Source organism: Leptodactylus fuscus, chromosome 5, assembly GCF_031893055.1.
Source record: "Leptodactylus fuscus isolate aLepFus1 chromosome 5, aLepFus1.hap2, whole genome shotgun sequence".
Classification (NCBI taxonomy): Eukaryota; Metazoa; Chordata; class Amphibia; order Anura; family Leptodactylidae; genus Leptodactylus; species Leptodactylus fuscus.
In genome coordinates, this window is record NC_134269.1 from 58457456 (window position 1) to 58473493 (window position 16038).

Consider the following 16038-nt stretch of genomic DNA (forward strand, 5'->3'; position numbering starts at 1 on the left):
TTTCGAAGCTTCCTCTGAGCTTCTTCTTCAGATATAACTGAAGTTATATTCTGTCATCATTATGAGTTAGCCATTAAAAAAGGTATCACCTACTGAAGACTTGCAAAGTTTTTTTGTTTTTTATATAGGATAATTTGCTAATTATATACAAAGAACACCCCTCTCCTTTCTACCTTCTGCACATGCCAGAAGAAGTGATATCCCGTGCCTAGGAGGTCCAGACTAGAAGACAGGTAAGTATGATGGTTGGGGGTGGAGGGGTTGAGTTAGTTTGGAAGGACTAGTAGTAAGCAAGCTAGCTAGGGAAACAAGGAGGGGTTGTGAGTGAGAAACTGAGAGGGTGAGAGAGGGAGGTGGTGTGGTTAAGCTCAGTGTGAAGCACAAGGCATCACGGTATTTGTAAGAAAACACAGAACAGGAAGATACCTTTGTAAACAAATGCCGAAGTTGCCACGAGCTCACAGAGAAACCCAAAAATCACTAAGAACCCCTTTTAGCTCTGTAATGTCAGAAGGGCAATGTCAGACGGGGGGTGTAATTCAGAGCTCCAACCAGAGGCAGCTAAAGTCAGAGATCAGAATCACACTCCTTGTCCGCTCCTGCCTGACTCTACACTATTGGTCGGGAATGGTGGGGGCTAGAAAAAAAATGAGAACTGTGGCAGAATCAGTGCATTGATGTAAAGAGCTGGACCTCTTGGAGGTGGTGAAAGGTCCTCTTTAAACATGTCCACCAGTTCTCTGCTGTTGTAAACAGCAGATCTGGCAGTAATGTCTAATATGAGAGATCTTTTATACGTGGCCTCTTCCCACCCAATGCCATTCCCCATTCTTCCAATTTTGCCAAATACTGCAATGAGCTCAGGTTTAAGCTCCTCCCCCCAAGTCATAAAATTATTTATTCCATACAGTGAAAGGAAAACATAATAATGTCCAAACCAATGCCTCTGGGTTTTGTTGGTATGTCCCATCCTCTATGTTCTATGCCACTGTTTTGCAGCTTTCCTATTGTTTTTTCCCCCCTTTCCCTTGGTTCAGCCCTGGCCAATCACAGGCCACTGGCAGGAATGTAGGACACTTTTAGCTCCATGATGACCGTTGAGGGCTCAGTTTCAGTTCTGTGCCAGTCTGAGACAGTTGAGTTCCTGTAGTCTGCAGAGGAGGGCACCAGCACTGAGACTGTCCCCCTAGGTGGAAAGAATAGCCCTAGGCTCACCTGAAGACAACCCTGGAAGGGAGTATTGGCTGTCAGGACTTCGGACTCTGTGCAGGAGGAGCAGCGGAGGATGCTGACAGGAGGAGTTGACTTGGGCCTTAACAAAAGGTAAGCAGATCTCTGTCAGGACTACCCTGCCTCACTATCCCCAGTATCCATAGCTGGGAGTGGTACGAGAGGAGTTGTAGTTGGAGGAGGAGTCTGCCTGAGAGCCTATATCATCCCTGGGCACCTTCCTAAGACTAAGGCTGGGGATTTGAACCCTGAGGTACTACTAACCCCAGTTGTGAATTAAAGTGTTATCCTGTTTCACTGCACATCTGGCTTCCTGGGTTGTTCCTGCTTTACCATCTTGGCCCTTCTAAACACCATTACTCCGGTTCAGAGATCCCCTCTCCAACTGGAAGCGTCCTGTGCAAAACTACTGCCACCACCATCAGGTATTGCTGCAGGACCCCCCTCAGCGGTGTTCAACCCAGGAGTGGGGCTGGGATGCGTGGTTGAGTGCGCTTGGCCTAGCAGGTGGCACATCATCGGCCACTACTACTACCATCCTCCAGTCTCATCCATCTGGGTTGCGGCATCAGAATATGGTCACTCAATATATATATACACTCACCGGCCACTTTATTAGGTACACCATGCTAGTAACGGGTTGGACCCCCTTTTGCCTTCAGAACTGCCTCAATTCTTCGTGGCATAGATTCAACAAGGTGCTGGAAGCATTCCTCAGAGATTTTGGTCCATATTGACATGATGGCATCACACAGTTGCCGCAGATTTGTCGGCTGCACATCCATGATGCGAATCTCCCGTTCCACCACATCCCAAAGATGCTCTATTGGATTGAGATCTGGTGACTGTGGAGGCCATTGGAGTACAGTGAACTCATTGTCATGTTCAAGAAACCAGTCTGAGATGATTCCAGCTTTATGACATGGCGCATTATCCTGCTGAAAGTAGCCATCAGATGTTGGGTACATTGTGGTCATAAAGGGATGGACATGGTCAGCAACAATACTCAGGTAGGCTTTGGTTGCAACGATGTTCAATTGGTACCAAGGGGCCCAAAGAGTGCCAAGAAAATATTCCCCACACCATGCCACCACCACCACCAGCCTGAACCGTTGATACAAGGCAGGATGGATCCATGCTTTCATGTTGTTGACGCCAAATTCTGACCCTACCATCCGAATGTCGCAGCAGAAATCGAGACTCATCAGATCAAGCAACGTTTTTCCAATCTTCAATTGTCCAATTTCGATGAGCTTGTGCAAATTGTAGCCTCAGTTTCCTGTTCTTAGCTGAAAGGAGTGGCACCCGGTGTGGTCTTCTGCTGCTGTAGCCCATCTGCCTCAAAGTTCGACGTACTGTGCGTTCAGAGATGCTCTTCTGGCTACCTTGGTTGTAACGGGTGGCTATTTGAGTCACTGTTGCCTTTCTATCAGCTCGAACCAGTCTGGCCATTCTCCTCTGACCTCTGGCATCAACAACGCATTTCCGCCCACAGAACTGCCGCTCACTGGATGTTTTTTCTTTTTCGGACCATTCTCTGTAAACCCTAGAGATGGTTGTGCGTGAAAATCCCAGTAGATCAGCAGTTTCTGAAATACTCAGACCAGCCCTTCTGGCACCAACAACCATGCCACGTTCAAAGGCACTCAAATCACCTTTCTTCCCCATACTGATGCTCGGTTTGAACTGCAGGAGATTGTCTTGACCATGTCTACATGCCTAAATGCACTGAGTTGCCGCCATGTGATTGGCTGATTAGAAATTAAGTGTTAACGAGCAGTTGGACAGGTGTACCTAATAAAGTGGCCGGTGAGTGTATATATATATTTATTTTAATATTTCTCTGTTTTGGATTTCTGTAAAAGTCTTCAGACATAACAAACAAACTTGAATCCCAGTGTAAAGGAAACTTATACTGTATGGTATACTTTCTTTGTACAGTTAACATAAAAAATCCAAACAAACAGGAAGAAATTGGATGCCAATGTATAAAGCCCGCATGACACTCTTTTGGCCTGTATATATGAGTGGAGCTGTACTAATACATCTGCCATGTAGACACTTCTTTTTATGGCTGCCCACTCTTTGACACTAAGTCAAGGTTTACGTGTTACTATTATCTAAACCCCTATCACCTAATGATCAGGTGCACAATGCCCTTGTAGACTGGAAGGCTGAAGTCAGAAAAATGGAGTGATTTTCCAGTCTGTGACTGCTTTATGCCCCTTCTTTCTGAAACTGATTCTTCTAACAATTGTCTTTGTTCGCCTGTGTTTAAGGAGCCATAAGGGAAATTCCCCCTGTGTTGTGTACAATGTGGATACTTCCTAGTTACATGTTACTTTATTTCCGCTCTAAACTATGGGTCTGAAATCTATAGAAACATTTCCGCAATCTTTAACTAGCAAATACACAGTTACACTATAAGAGGTGTCAGATTAAGGCTCCATAGGCCCACCAGATAGAATGAGTCTGGGGGCCCACCTTCCAATAACCACTAGCTTCCTTTCAATTGTGGGTGTTTTCTGATAGACCATTATTGTGTGCCTGGGCCCAACTTGGGATCCTTTGGTACGCTGGTGGGCCTGTCTAACATTGACTTGTGGGTTTCCATGGATAACCGTTTTTAAAGCGTATTTGTTTTCCGTTTTTTTTGGTCCCCAAGCGGACCTAAAGAAGGGAAACCCGAATGCGGGAGTAAACCTACAGTAACATAAACATAACAGTCTACTGCCTATTTCTTCCAGTTCCCTTCTGAGTTTTACATGGGTATACGTTGCCTCCTTGTGGACAAACCAGGACTCACGTTATTACAACAATTCTGAAAATGTCCATGGTTTAATCATACTGATTGTGTAAAAAATAACAATATAAAAAATGATCTATATTGCTGTAGTGAGAAAACTACTCTCAAGGCCCTTGGCAGGTGGATGTCAAGACTAAGACACACTATATTTCAGTGCTGGGGACAATTTAATATATGCCATGTTGGGGTGTCAGGAAAGGGGGCGGAATCTACCCATCATGTTGTGGGGTATCAAGATCTATCACTGTTAAGTCTGGTCCAGAAGCTGTCACCATTATCAGGGATCTTAAGGCCATCAATATTCTTGTAATATATCAGAACACTTACATGACTAGATTAATATATCTCAGTATTCTATTATAGATCAGATTAGCTTTCAAGTTCATGTCAATAGGACTGAGCTGTGAACAGGCTGTGTGACCGAATAATGTGATGTCACATGGCCTGTGAAGCTACGGCTTCAGACAACTGTTCTGCAGGGTACCAGTGAATCCCTGGGTGGGCCCTGTGCCTTTAGGGGGCACTCGCAGATGGAGCTCCACGGTTTGTTTTTTTAAAATAAGCAGTGGAGGTCCAGTAATGGCACCTATCAACTTACCTATCCCTGGCTCTTGCTTGCCGCAGTCTTCCTACTACTTACTGTATGGTCCATACTGTGGCCTTTTCACTATTCCTTCCTCATACATTGGCCACTTCATTGGTCCTGTATGGGGCAATAGAGGGTAATATTAAAGGGGTTGCCTGGGCTTAAATTTTTTATGGCCTATTCTAAGGATAGGCCATAAATACCTGATCGGTAGAGGACCGACATACGGACCCATCAGCAGAAATCTCTATCCATTATATAAATAGGGGCACATTCACTGCAGCTCAGCGCATATTGAGATCAGTGGGAGCATATCTGCAGTGACGGCGCCGGGCAACTATACAGGGGACGGAGCTTTCTGCTTCTGGCGCCATTTCGAGTACAGATCAGGCACCAGAAGCAGCTCTGTACAACTGCTGGGGCTAGGTGTCAGCCAATACCGATAAGGAATTTATAGCCTATCCAGATGGTAGACCATAAAAAAAATGTAGTCCCGACAACCCCTTTAATATTACCCTTAATGTCCCCCCCATCGCTGCCTCCACACAATATAATGGCCCCATCACTGTCTGGGCAGCCACTGTATGGGGGGGGGGGGACCAGTGAAGTGGCCGTAAGAAAAAATTAGACTGAAATAAGCACCCAGCACCCTGTTGTCCCCCGCCTGTGTCCATTTGGTCTCATTGCAGCACCTCATTCCTGGACATCTTGTACCGAATTGGATTGCCAGCAAGAACAAGAAGGTTCCAGCACAAGACTGAATGGACAATGGCGCTGGACAACAGAGGATAGGATAAAGTTAATGTTTCGGGTTTTTTTTTTTTATTTTACACCTACACAGGTACATGGGTTGCACCAATTCCTGGACAACCTCTCTAAAGGATTTTTCACTCTAATATTAATGGCATTTTCTTACGATAGGGCGTCAATATTACAGGTGCCCTGGCTGTCAGACAGTGCAACAAGCAATATTAACAATTTCAGGAGCCACGCTGCTCGCTTGCCATACAGAATGTAGCTGTGGGTTTAGGTAGTGCAGTGGTGCATATCGTATTGCATTGAGCAGCATGGTATTGTCATTACCTGTACCTGCGCTGTATCAGTACAGCTGATCTGCAAGGCTCTGGTGGTGGACCCTAGACATCCCAAGTTTGATACTGCACACCTCATACCATTACCCCCTCTACAAAAATGTCTTATCCTTAGTGCCAAAGAAGTCACCTTTTAAGTCCCACAGAGTAATAGTAACTCACCTTTTTTGGTTTTTAGCACACCTATTTTAAATCCTGTACAAGAAGTGTAAAGTTTGTGTCCCCTTTAGACTCCTCAGAGTAAGTGCCATCTCTAGTGACCTCTTACAGCAATAGTGCTCCGGAGCCTTAGTGACCACACAACGTACTAGCACCACTTTTTATGTCCACACTAATCCCATCATTTGTCTTAAAGGGGGTATGTCATGAAAAGTATTTATTCTCTATCAATACAAATACCTGATCGGTGGGGGACAGAACACCAAGACCCCTGCAGATGTTGAGACCGGCGTTGTTCTACCCCATTGCACATATTCAGCCTGATCACAGTCAAGTTGGATATAGGCGTGTCAGATGATGGATGGTGCTCTCATTTAAAGGACTATCTCCAGCACTGATACACTACACAGAATTGGCAAGTGTCAGTCTATTATTAAGCTTAGTGGCCAGACTAAAAATTGCTGGATTTAATGCTTCTTTTAAAATATTGATATGATATGAAAAATTTTATAAAAAAAAAATATAAGCATAGAAGAAGAAAAAGCCAGAAGACAAGAATACAATACAAACATGTGAAAAACTTCAATCACATTTTAATATACAAGAATGAAAAGTACAGCAGTTTACAATGTAGGAAAATTTAATACATACTATATAAACAAACTATTTACAACAGGGAACACAAAGAAGATGGCCTTTACACAAATATAAATTATAAATAACATAGCTTACTAGTCATGTCTGTAGAAAGAGAGTAGGTGATTCTGCGAGGGTAGATATGTTTCTATGGGGGTTGTGTATAAAAAAAAATGATACAGGAAGAGATTAGAGGGCTGGAAACCTTACACGGGGTCAGGAGGTGCAGTGGGACTCATTGGGATCCAGATCTTCTGTGTGGGCCATAACGTTACTCCTGAGACATGTTACATGATCTAATCTTTCCTGGACCCTAGTGTTTTAAGGCCTAGTTTACACTGCAGTAATATGGAAGTAATTTAGCACCTGTCCCTGGGCTGACTGCAGTTATACTGAACTGGACTTACTATAGGATTCTATGGTGATCAGCACTGACCACCAAGGCTTTTGCTCCCAAACCAGGACAGGGTACCACGGGATCTTCTGTGTCGATCCAGTCCTGGTTTTGGAAGTCCAATTTTTTTTTTTTTAATGTAGATTGTGAGCCCCATATAGGGCCCACAATGTACATTTTTTTCCCTATCAGTATGTCTTTGTAGAATGGGAGGAAATCCACGCAAACACGGGGAGAACATACAAACTCCTCGCGGATGTTGTTCCTGGTGGGATTCGAACCCAGGACTCCATCACTGCAAGGCTACAGTGCTAATCACTGAGCCACCGTGTTGCCCCTTTGGAAGTCCAATTTGATCCATGGTCCAGTGTAACTGCAGCCTAGAATGTTTGCTAATGGTTAAGGGGGCACTCCAGGTAAAACTGATAGACCTATGTGATGTCTACTGCGGGGCCTAGGGCTGTCGAACATGATCTTCAAAGAACACCACAGACATTAGCCATGCTGTAGGTGGATTGCCTGGAGGTCTGAAGAGATATTCATGAAAAACATTTTAGTATTATATGTCATGTCTTTGAAGACGGAAAGATGGGAGACTCAATTTCTGCCACTTCCATTCAGTGGCTATAGGGAATCTCCTGTCCACTATCCCACATTGTAACGTCACGTAAGCCAAATGTTTTGCAATAATCACTAAGTTACAAAATTAATTGAAGAAAATAATTTTAAAAAATCTTTATCGTAAATTCAGGCAAAAAGAACAGACCTATAGTTGTCCACAGCATCACTGTGTCCAGCTACAGTATAGGTAAGAGTGGCATTTCTTGTTTGCAGAGTTTCCACCAAGTCCTTTTTTGTTGAGAAGGCGACCGGAAATACTACTGGACACTGACACAATGGGATCGGTCTATGGGCGGCCATGTCCCTTTTATACAACAAAGCAAACATGCAGTGATCATATGGAAAGTTGTGTATTACTGGAAATACCTGATGTGAAGAAGCAAGAGAAGATTCTTTATCCTTATACAGATTACAGCACAAGAACATTACAACTTCCCATATAAATGACTCATGGCTTAAGCTATTGCAGAAGGTCACACAGACATATTTACTAAGGCACTTGTACAGTTACTGGGACCGTTTCTTTATCAGTACCGCACTACGGAGGAATACCTCAATAATACAAGCTACTTTTTTGTCATTTCCGCAGTTGCAAATACTAATGGGTGAATAGTAAGATTTTTTTTATGAATCATTTCAGCGTAATAATACTAGAGAGTAAAGTACTTATCGTTCATTTTTTCAGGGGTTCACTGTACATTGTAAGTTAATAGAAATTAATAGTTGATAGTAATTTCCCATTTTGGAATGGGACCGACCAATTAATATCTAGAGGGTCTAAGTAATGGAAACAGTTCAGGGTATGTCAGATGTTAAGGTTGGATGAGAAAAACAAAACCAAATGGTGCCACTCTTGTTCAAATGAATAGGGCTGCAATACCTGTCACAGCCTATAAACTAAAGTGGCGCTGTTCCTGGAAACAACCAAATCAAATGAAACCTCTTTATAAAGAGGCTCCAATGATCTCCCCAGTAACCTTCTACTTAAAGTTTGCTCACTCATTTCTGTTTCTGCAACTCATTAACGTATTAATGTGCAGAAATCCAAGAAATGCAGCCACTGATATTGCATATAAAATTTTTTCAAATATATTATACTTTTCAAGGTCTGCTAATGCTCATCCTCAATCAGGTGAAGCTGAAGTATACTCCACCTGCATTGCACAGATAATATGAGTCGGAGAGTGCGCTACGTGCAATATCCTACTGCCAATCACATATGGGAAATTCATTTTATAGTATTAATACCACCATGGGGACAGAGGGAGATTTTAGTTCTAATACAAAGTTGCACTAAATATAGTCGATGAGTAGAATTAGTGCAAAAGTGAACACTAGAAAAAAATTAACTCTGGAGTCAGCTCTCAATCTTCCTTTAGATAGTCTTCTATTAACATTTACAGGCCTATTCAGGTGCAATGGCTCAGTTCGTGCCTTACTGTAATGGATTAGATAATGTAATGAGCCTATAGATCAACTTCTCTGATACAGAGCTCCAAATCCACAGACAATTTTATTTTTGGTAGTTCAGTTTCAGAAGATAAGATGTTGGCTGCTTGAAGCCACCACTAGAGGGAGCAGTGTTACACTGAAGCGACACAGTATGCAGCTAGTTACTAAGCTCCCTCTGGTGGTGGATGTAAGTAGCCAGGCATTTACCACTGAACTCTGTAGGGTATATGGAACTCTGTATGAAAAGACATTCGGCTATGAAGATTTAATAAGAAATTCACTAGCAGAGTTTTTATAACAAAATGCATAATGGAGTTCAAGGGTGGACAAGTGTATTTTACCTTTATATTCCATACTGTAATGATTTTTACTAGGGTTGAGCCGATCTTGACTTTTCAGGATCGATTTTGAAATCCGATTTCCGATCATTTTTCATTTGAACCCGATCTCGATCCCAATTCCGATCCCAATGCAGGTCAATGGGATTTTTTTACTAATCGGAGATCAAATTTTAAAAGCAATCCTATTCACTATACAGCATGGAATCTAACAATTGAACGCTTTAATTGTTAGAATTCACGCTGTGTAGTGAATTTTTTTAATCACTAAGTAGCCAGAGGATTTTTTTTTTAATCCTCTGGCTACTTAGTCCCCCCCAGTGTCCACTTACCTGAAGAGATGGCTTGTCCGGTGCTTGGTGTTCTCGGTCTTCTTTGCCTCGCTGCCCCCGCCTCCCAGGTTAGTGTTTAAAGAGCTAGGAAGGCGGGGCTTGTAGCTTAGGAGAGTGTGGGCGGGAACAGAGCGGGGAGCGGTGGCGTCTGCCCGCCCAGTACCCGCCCACACTCTCCTAACCCGCTCACACTCTCCTAACCTGGGAGACAGGGGACAGCGAGGCGAAGAAGAACGAGAAGACCGGGCACCGGACCAGCCATCTTTTCAGGTAAGTAGCTACTAGAGATGTTAGCTAGTCTCCCATTAGAATGAATGGGAGACTAGCTAGCAAAGCATTGTGGGAAATCATCACCGATCTCGATCCCACCTAAAAAGATCGTGTTCGGGATTCCGATCGCGAATTTTTCTCGATCGCCGATCAGAATCCGATTTTTTCAGAACACGATCGCTCAACCCTAATTTTTACCAAAAACCCAGAAAATTTATTCCAGAAACAGAAAATGAATTCTATCTCCATCTGCTGAAAACTGTTCTGGCATTTGAGCAAAATGCAAATGATAAAGATACGCTTATCTAAATAAGCCAAACGTTTAACATGACTTGGAACTAAATATACAGCACCTGCTACTGCAGAATGGCCCCAGTCCCACAGCTACATGTATGAAGCACTGATATAGCCACATACATATAGTAGCCCAGAATAGGACTCTCAACACCATCACCCTAATACTGCAATTTCATTAAATATAGTTTTGGCATAGACAGTGCTTTGGGTGTTTGAGTACATCAATTACTAGAAATACAGGGTTGTAGGGTTGGCCACATCTTTTTAGGGTGTGGTTATAAATAGTTTGAGGCCGCCCATAAGAAGTGGACATGTAGGTATCATGTCTGGTAGCAAGGTAGAGAAGTAGAGAAGCCAAGCTCTATAAAGGCTACTATAATTTGGAGCTGGATTTTAGAAAATAACCTGACACAAATCCTAGAGGAGACAGCGAGAGTCCGTCTTACCCTGCCCTGAAGGAGATTGATGGTTCTTCCTTCATGAGTGTGTACACAGAAGGCTGTCAATCATTGTGTGACCAGCACAAGCAGGACTCTCAGTATCTCCCCTAACTCATATATATATATATATATATATATATATATATATATATATATATATATATACACACACACACATGGTCATGTTTTATTATGCACTGTTAGGTCTATGTGCATTCACCGCAACTGCACAGTATTATTAGGGTAATGCTTGTGCAGTATACAAATATCGACTGAGAATATAAATTAGTATGGCAACCTTGGGTAGTATTTTTGAAAACACTGAAGAGGTAAGTAGATCTTGTATATTATTAGAACATTAAGTGCAGAAGTTTTAGGTAGAGGGTGAAACAGTGCAAGGAGCCTTACAACACATGGCAGAGTCTAAGTGACCGCTATGTCTCCAATCTGTCCCTCTAGATGTAAGGGATCTAAATACGTTCATCTTTGCACTTTATCAGCTATTGACAAATGTTCCAAGACAGGCAAACTCTTGGGGATAAACTATGACATGTCAGATGGTTTAGGGATGTTTGCTTCTAGGTCCACAACATTTGTATTTCCCTTTCTGAACCAATACTAGAAAAAAGTCATTTTGTGTATAAACATCCACGGCCGCTCTTGGCTTTCTTCATTGAATCTGAGTCTGTTAGAAAATACGATGTGAGCACTTTGTGCACAGATATATTGACAGATAAGTTAAACACTTGTTATGTTCATAAAATGCATCAGACTTCGGTCATGGTCATGTCTTCATGGCCCTGAACTACACATCAACAGCAATTACATTCTGTTGACTATGTCGCCCATTCTTCAAGGGATATTTTATACTGGAGGAGTCCCAAACACCACCTATGAACTCGAAGGGAAACATAATTGAAATTATATAAAACTTAACATGGGAATAAGAAATGTATCTGTTCACTTCATAAGCTTGGCACATGTTGAACTCTCCTGAAAAGTGAGCCATATGCCTGATATTAGTTTGTCCAGGACTCCTATCTTTCCCATGAGCACAGTCTATAGCAGCGAGGTCCACTTTAAGCAAGTGGCCATTGTGGGCTTTTGTTACAACTTGAAATAAACACATATCCCCTATGTTTTCCGGGAATTCCAACTGTAGTCTGTACTCTTCTGTTCTATGGACCTGTCCATTGGGGATTTTGATTCATGAGGGGATCTTTGAGCTGGGGGAGAACGAGGGTCTGAAAGAGATGATGATTGCTGGGAAGAACCTTTATAATCCCCAGATTTTTCTGGGTGAAATGACCGATAGTGGTCAGAAGGTCCTTGACCATGGTATCCCATAGGTGGCCTGTGCTCAGACCCCATTCGTCTAAAGTCCTGCTGATGGTAACCCTGAGCACGAAAGTCATCTGGTCGCCTCCGCTTGTTGTCATGATGATGTCTGTGGAAATATAAAACCAATTAGTATAAATCTCCTTTTCCAATGTTTAATGCTAACACCAGCAAACAATAATCATTATTTCCGACAACTTGTAGTTACAGACTAAATAGCTCTAAATATTGTACTATGTGAATAGCCAGTACCTGTCATAATATTCCCTGTGACCTCGGTGATCCCGTTCATTGTTATACTGGTCATAGGGCCTCTTACGAGATGCAGTGTTTGGCCTGTAGTTTGCAGAATTCCTCCGAGGATCACCATGAGGACGTCGATCAGCATAGTGATGATCTTTGTATCGATGCTGGTCATATTGGTGATGACGCTCTCCACTCCACTGCTGGTTGTTGCCCCCATAGTTAAATTTGCGATCTCTCCACTCACCTCGATCTGAGCAATACAAAATGGTTACTAATAATGCCTATGCACATTTTACAAATGATATTAGTGAACTCTAGATCCAAAGGTTGTCACCTGCATTATTGAATGGTCTTTTGTTAGGACTGGTATAGTTCTCTCTTTGGTGCCCATGCATCTGCTGGGGTGGTGGTGCAATAACATGAGGCTTTTGTTGCATATGGAGTCCATGTTGCTGGGAGGTATTGGAGTCACGACTGGATCCAGAGGGCTCTTGGCGAAAAAGTTTCTTGCTTGGTGGTGCATCTTTTTTCTTCTGTTCCTTGGAAACAAAATGTAAAAATAGTGTAAGAAAGTGTAAAATTACAACAACAACAACACATCTCTGGTTAAATGGAGTCTGATCAGATCTGATAACAATGACAGTGCTATACAGGTGACCTACAGTGCACTTGAAACCATACGTGCATGGTCTTACAGGCTGCAAATCCAAGTTCTAATACCACCGGCGCTGCAATGTGCAATGTCTTGGCTCTCTACAGTAGACACCCCCTAGGCCCGTCTCCTTGGTGCTTGACTGAAAGCTACTGTTTGAAAACTTTCCCCAACACCTAGCAACAAAAGCTCCTGACAGAAAACCCTTAAACTACCAAAAAAAAAACCCACAAAATTTCTATGTATGGAGCCATCGCACAGGAAACCCAATGTCTCAACAGGCCCTGTCGGCAGGAACCATTTCATTTGTGTGGCAGACTGAAGTCACATTAAACTGGTAATTAATGCAACGAAGACCAGTCTGCCACAGTAAGTGCCAAGGGGGAATCGAACCCAGGACCTTGTACACTCTAGGCCAAACACTTGACACTAACCCACAACTGCTACTGGTAGTATAACCTACCAAATAGACTTTCAGCTAAAAAATGTAGATTCTGTATTGAAGGAAGGGCCATTCATTTGAATAACAATAGCTAGAGACAATGGACTCAATTGCTTAAAAACCTCACCTGCTAGTTCTATTGTTTAGGGGAATTTAATGTTAATTTTGCTAAACAAAACTCAGTGTATCTGGCAGAAAACCTTGCAACTTGGAAAACAACACAGAATACAAATCCCACACAGTTCACACCTGAAAGCTACTTCTGCAAGTTCAACATGCAGAGGTTTTATTCTGGAGCAGAAGTTGATATATATCATACATATATAACATACCTCCTCTTCCTGGGACCTCTTTTTATGAGCCATCTTGTACAACTTGTGCAACTTCCTGGCGCCAAATTCAGTGAATTTTGAGACAAAAATCCAGAGATTTCTAAATAAAAATAAGAAAGGTTGGTGAATCAATAAACAAATGTCAAATTTCATTGAGAAAACCAACTATGGAAGTTATTTATTTTTTAAAGTTATTCAATATTGTGTCACATACAACCCCAAATATGTGCTCTCTCTCACTTTAGTATTACTATTTCTCACTAAGGGCTGTATTACATAGACCAATACTGACCAGGGCAAGCACTGAGAAGCAAATCGACTGACACAAAATGCATTATTCTAATGATATAACCAATGCAACGTCAATGGGGGAAGAACAACTGCTACTACAATCTCCCATTCAACTGCATTTAATATCAGCAGCACTGGCCAGATTACATAGGACAATGTACTTCCAAAAATGTGCATCTTTTATCATGCATAAAAGATGAAATTGGCCAACCAACAGGGCAATGATCAGGAATACGTGAGCTTAGGGGCCCTTGCTTCCAATAATTGTACTGAATATCGGGCAGTGTAATAGGGGTAAAATATGGTCTGAGTACAAAGGTTATGACTGCTATTAAAATATTACAATAAAGATAACAATTGGAGTCCCTATTACACAGCTGAAATTTCGGGGTAGTAATGGGTACATGGGTTCCTAGGAATGCTTGCTGCCTAACAGCGCTGTCAGTCAGCTGACCTATGAGCATGCAGAATAAAAGCTACAGACTAGAAGTACATCGCCTTCTGTAACCAGGGATGTTCTGCCAATAATCAATGCAGCTGAATGTTGGAGGGACGATCGAAATAGCAACTTAAATACATTTCCACCAATCTTCAAATCCCTCCAAAGTCTATGGAACTTGAGTGCCCAGTCGTGCAAAAAGTGGATAACAATAGTGTCCTAAAAGGAACAACTGACAAGGGAAAAAGTTCACTGAGATCTCGCTATGAAATTATACATCATGTAGTAATGGTCCAAGTCAGTCCACTAGACATAACTGTATTCATCAAAAGTTTTCATCTGTTGATAGAATTATATTACACACTATGGATAGAATATATGATAAATTAATGCAGAGAACCATTAGACATGGCCTATGGTTTCAGTTTATAAAAAAATCTGAGCAAAAAACCCCTAAAGGACAGTTTGCAGTAAGCAGTAGAAGGGACACTTACCTCCTCCATAGCTTAATCTGCTCCTGATCGGAGTATGATTTAAGGCACTCCGAGATACGATCCCCAATTTTCAGTAAGCAGGTCCTTGTGTGTTCTAGCTGTTCTTGAACAGTAAGACCTTTGTCAGGCTTATCCAGTTGTTTTAGGGCTTTTTTCACAGGCCTCATTCTCTCCTTGCACTAAGAATAAACAAAGGTTTAATAGAAAAACTTAAAGGTGTTATCTAAACATCTAAATCCAACATAATAAAGAGACTTGCTCAATATTCTGTCACGGATCTAAGACAAACTTCATGCAGACAAGTACCGTGCCACCTGGAACAGTACAGTCCTCCATTCACCCAAAAAGCAAATAAACAGACACTTAGGAGAAAACAGCACTTCATAGAGTTGTCTTGCTGCTTTCTCTGGGTTGGAAGTGAAACAGGGTGTAGGGATATGTGTCGGCAGAACAGTGATGAAAATGATAAAGAATTATAAAATGCCTTAGGGTGCATTCACATGGAGTAACAAGCCGCGTGATGTGGCACGTATTCGCCGTGTGAGACTTTGAGCGCTGTAAAAGCTCCCAGTGATTTCAATCGGGTGCCTGGATCGTATACGCCGCGTTATTTTGAGGCCGTGATTTTGCAAAATAACGCGGTGTATACGATCCAGGCTTCCATTGAAATCAATGGGAGATTTTACGGCGCTCAAAGTCTCACACGCCATATACGTGCCACATCACGCAGCACGTTACTCCGTGTGAATGGACCCTACAGTGCAGAAAGTCTTGTCATAGCAATGAATATGACCTTTCTTAATAGTCAATAACTAACAGAAACACACAAACAACAATATTACAACTATAAGTCTTCAAATGAAAGAAAAATCCTTACAATGCTGAACGTTTCCTGATCAAGATCGTCTTCCTCCTCTTCCCCAATAGGGACAGGTTCATTTCCAGCAGTAATGTGGACAGGTCCCTGGTTCTTTCTACTTCTGCCAGCACCCTTGGTTTCACCCCGCTTCAACTAAAGAGAAATGCTTGTTAGTAACCAGCCATCAAATTAGTAGTAAAAAAAAAAAAAATCATATGCCCAACTCTATTGAGATAGGCAGTGGGTCAACAGGAATTAGTCTTTAAAGGGAACCTGTCACATGGGTAAAGCTG

General features: G+C 42.2%; 1 protein-coding gene and 1 non-coding gene across 6 annotated transcripts in view; both read right to left on the reverse strand.

Annotated features, from left to right (window-relative positions):
* Positions 1 to 6449: 6449 nt before the first annotated feature.
* The window catches only part of CHD2 (chromodomain helicase DNA binding protein 2), a 54550-nt gene continuing 44961 nt past the window's right edge, over positions 6450 to 16038 (reverse strand). For all 5 annotated transcript variants that reach the window (XM_075273255.1, XM_075273253.1, XM_075273251.1 and 2 more), the window contains 6 exons: positions 15764 to 15898; positions 14887 to 15065; positions 13663 to 13762; positions 12571 to 12775; positions 12243 to 12486; positions 6450 to 12099 (listed from right to left, as the gene is read on the reverse strand). In XM_075273255.1, the coding sequence (XP_075129356.1) occupies positions 11787 to 12099; positions 12243 to 12486; positions 12571 to 12775; positions 13663 to 13762; positions 14887 to 15065; positions 15764 to 15898 (1176 nt within the window). In that variant the 3' untranslated portion in view covers positions 6450 to 11786. The remainder of the gene's footprint in view (positions 12100 to 12242; positions 12487 to 12570; positions 12776 to 13662; positions 13763 to 14886; positions 15066 to 15763; positions 15899 to 16038) is intronic.
* LOC142205433 (small Cajal body-specific RNA 14) lies at positions 13128 to 13256 on the reverse strand. Its single transcript, XR_012716426.1, has one exon.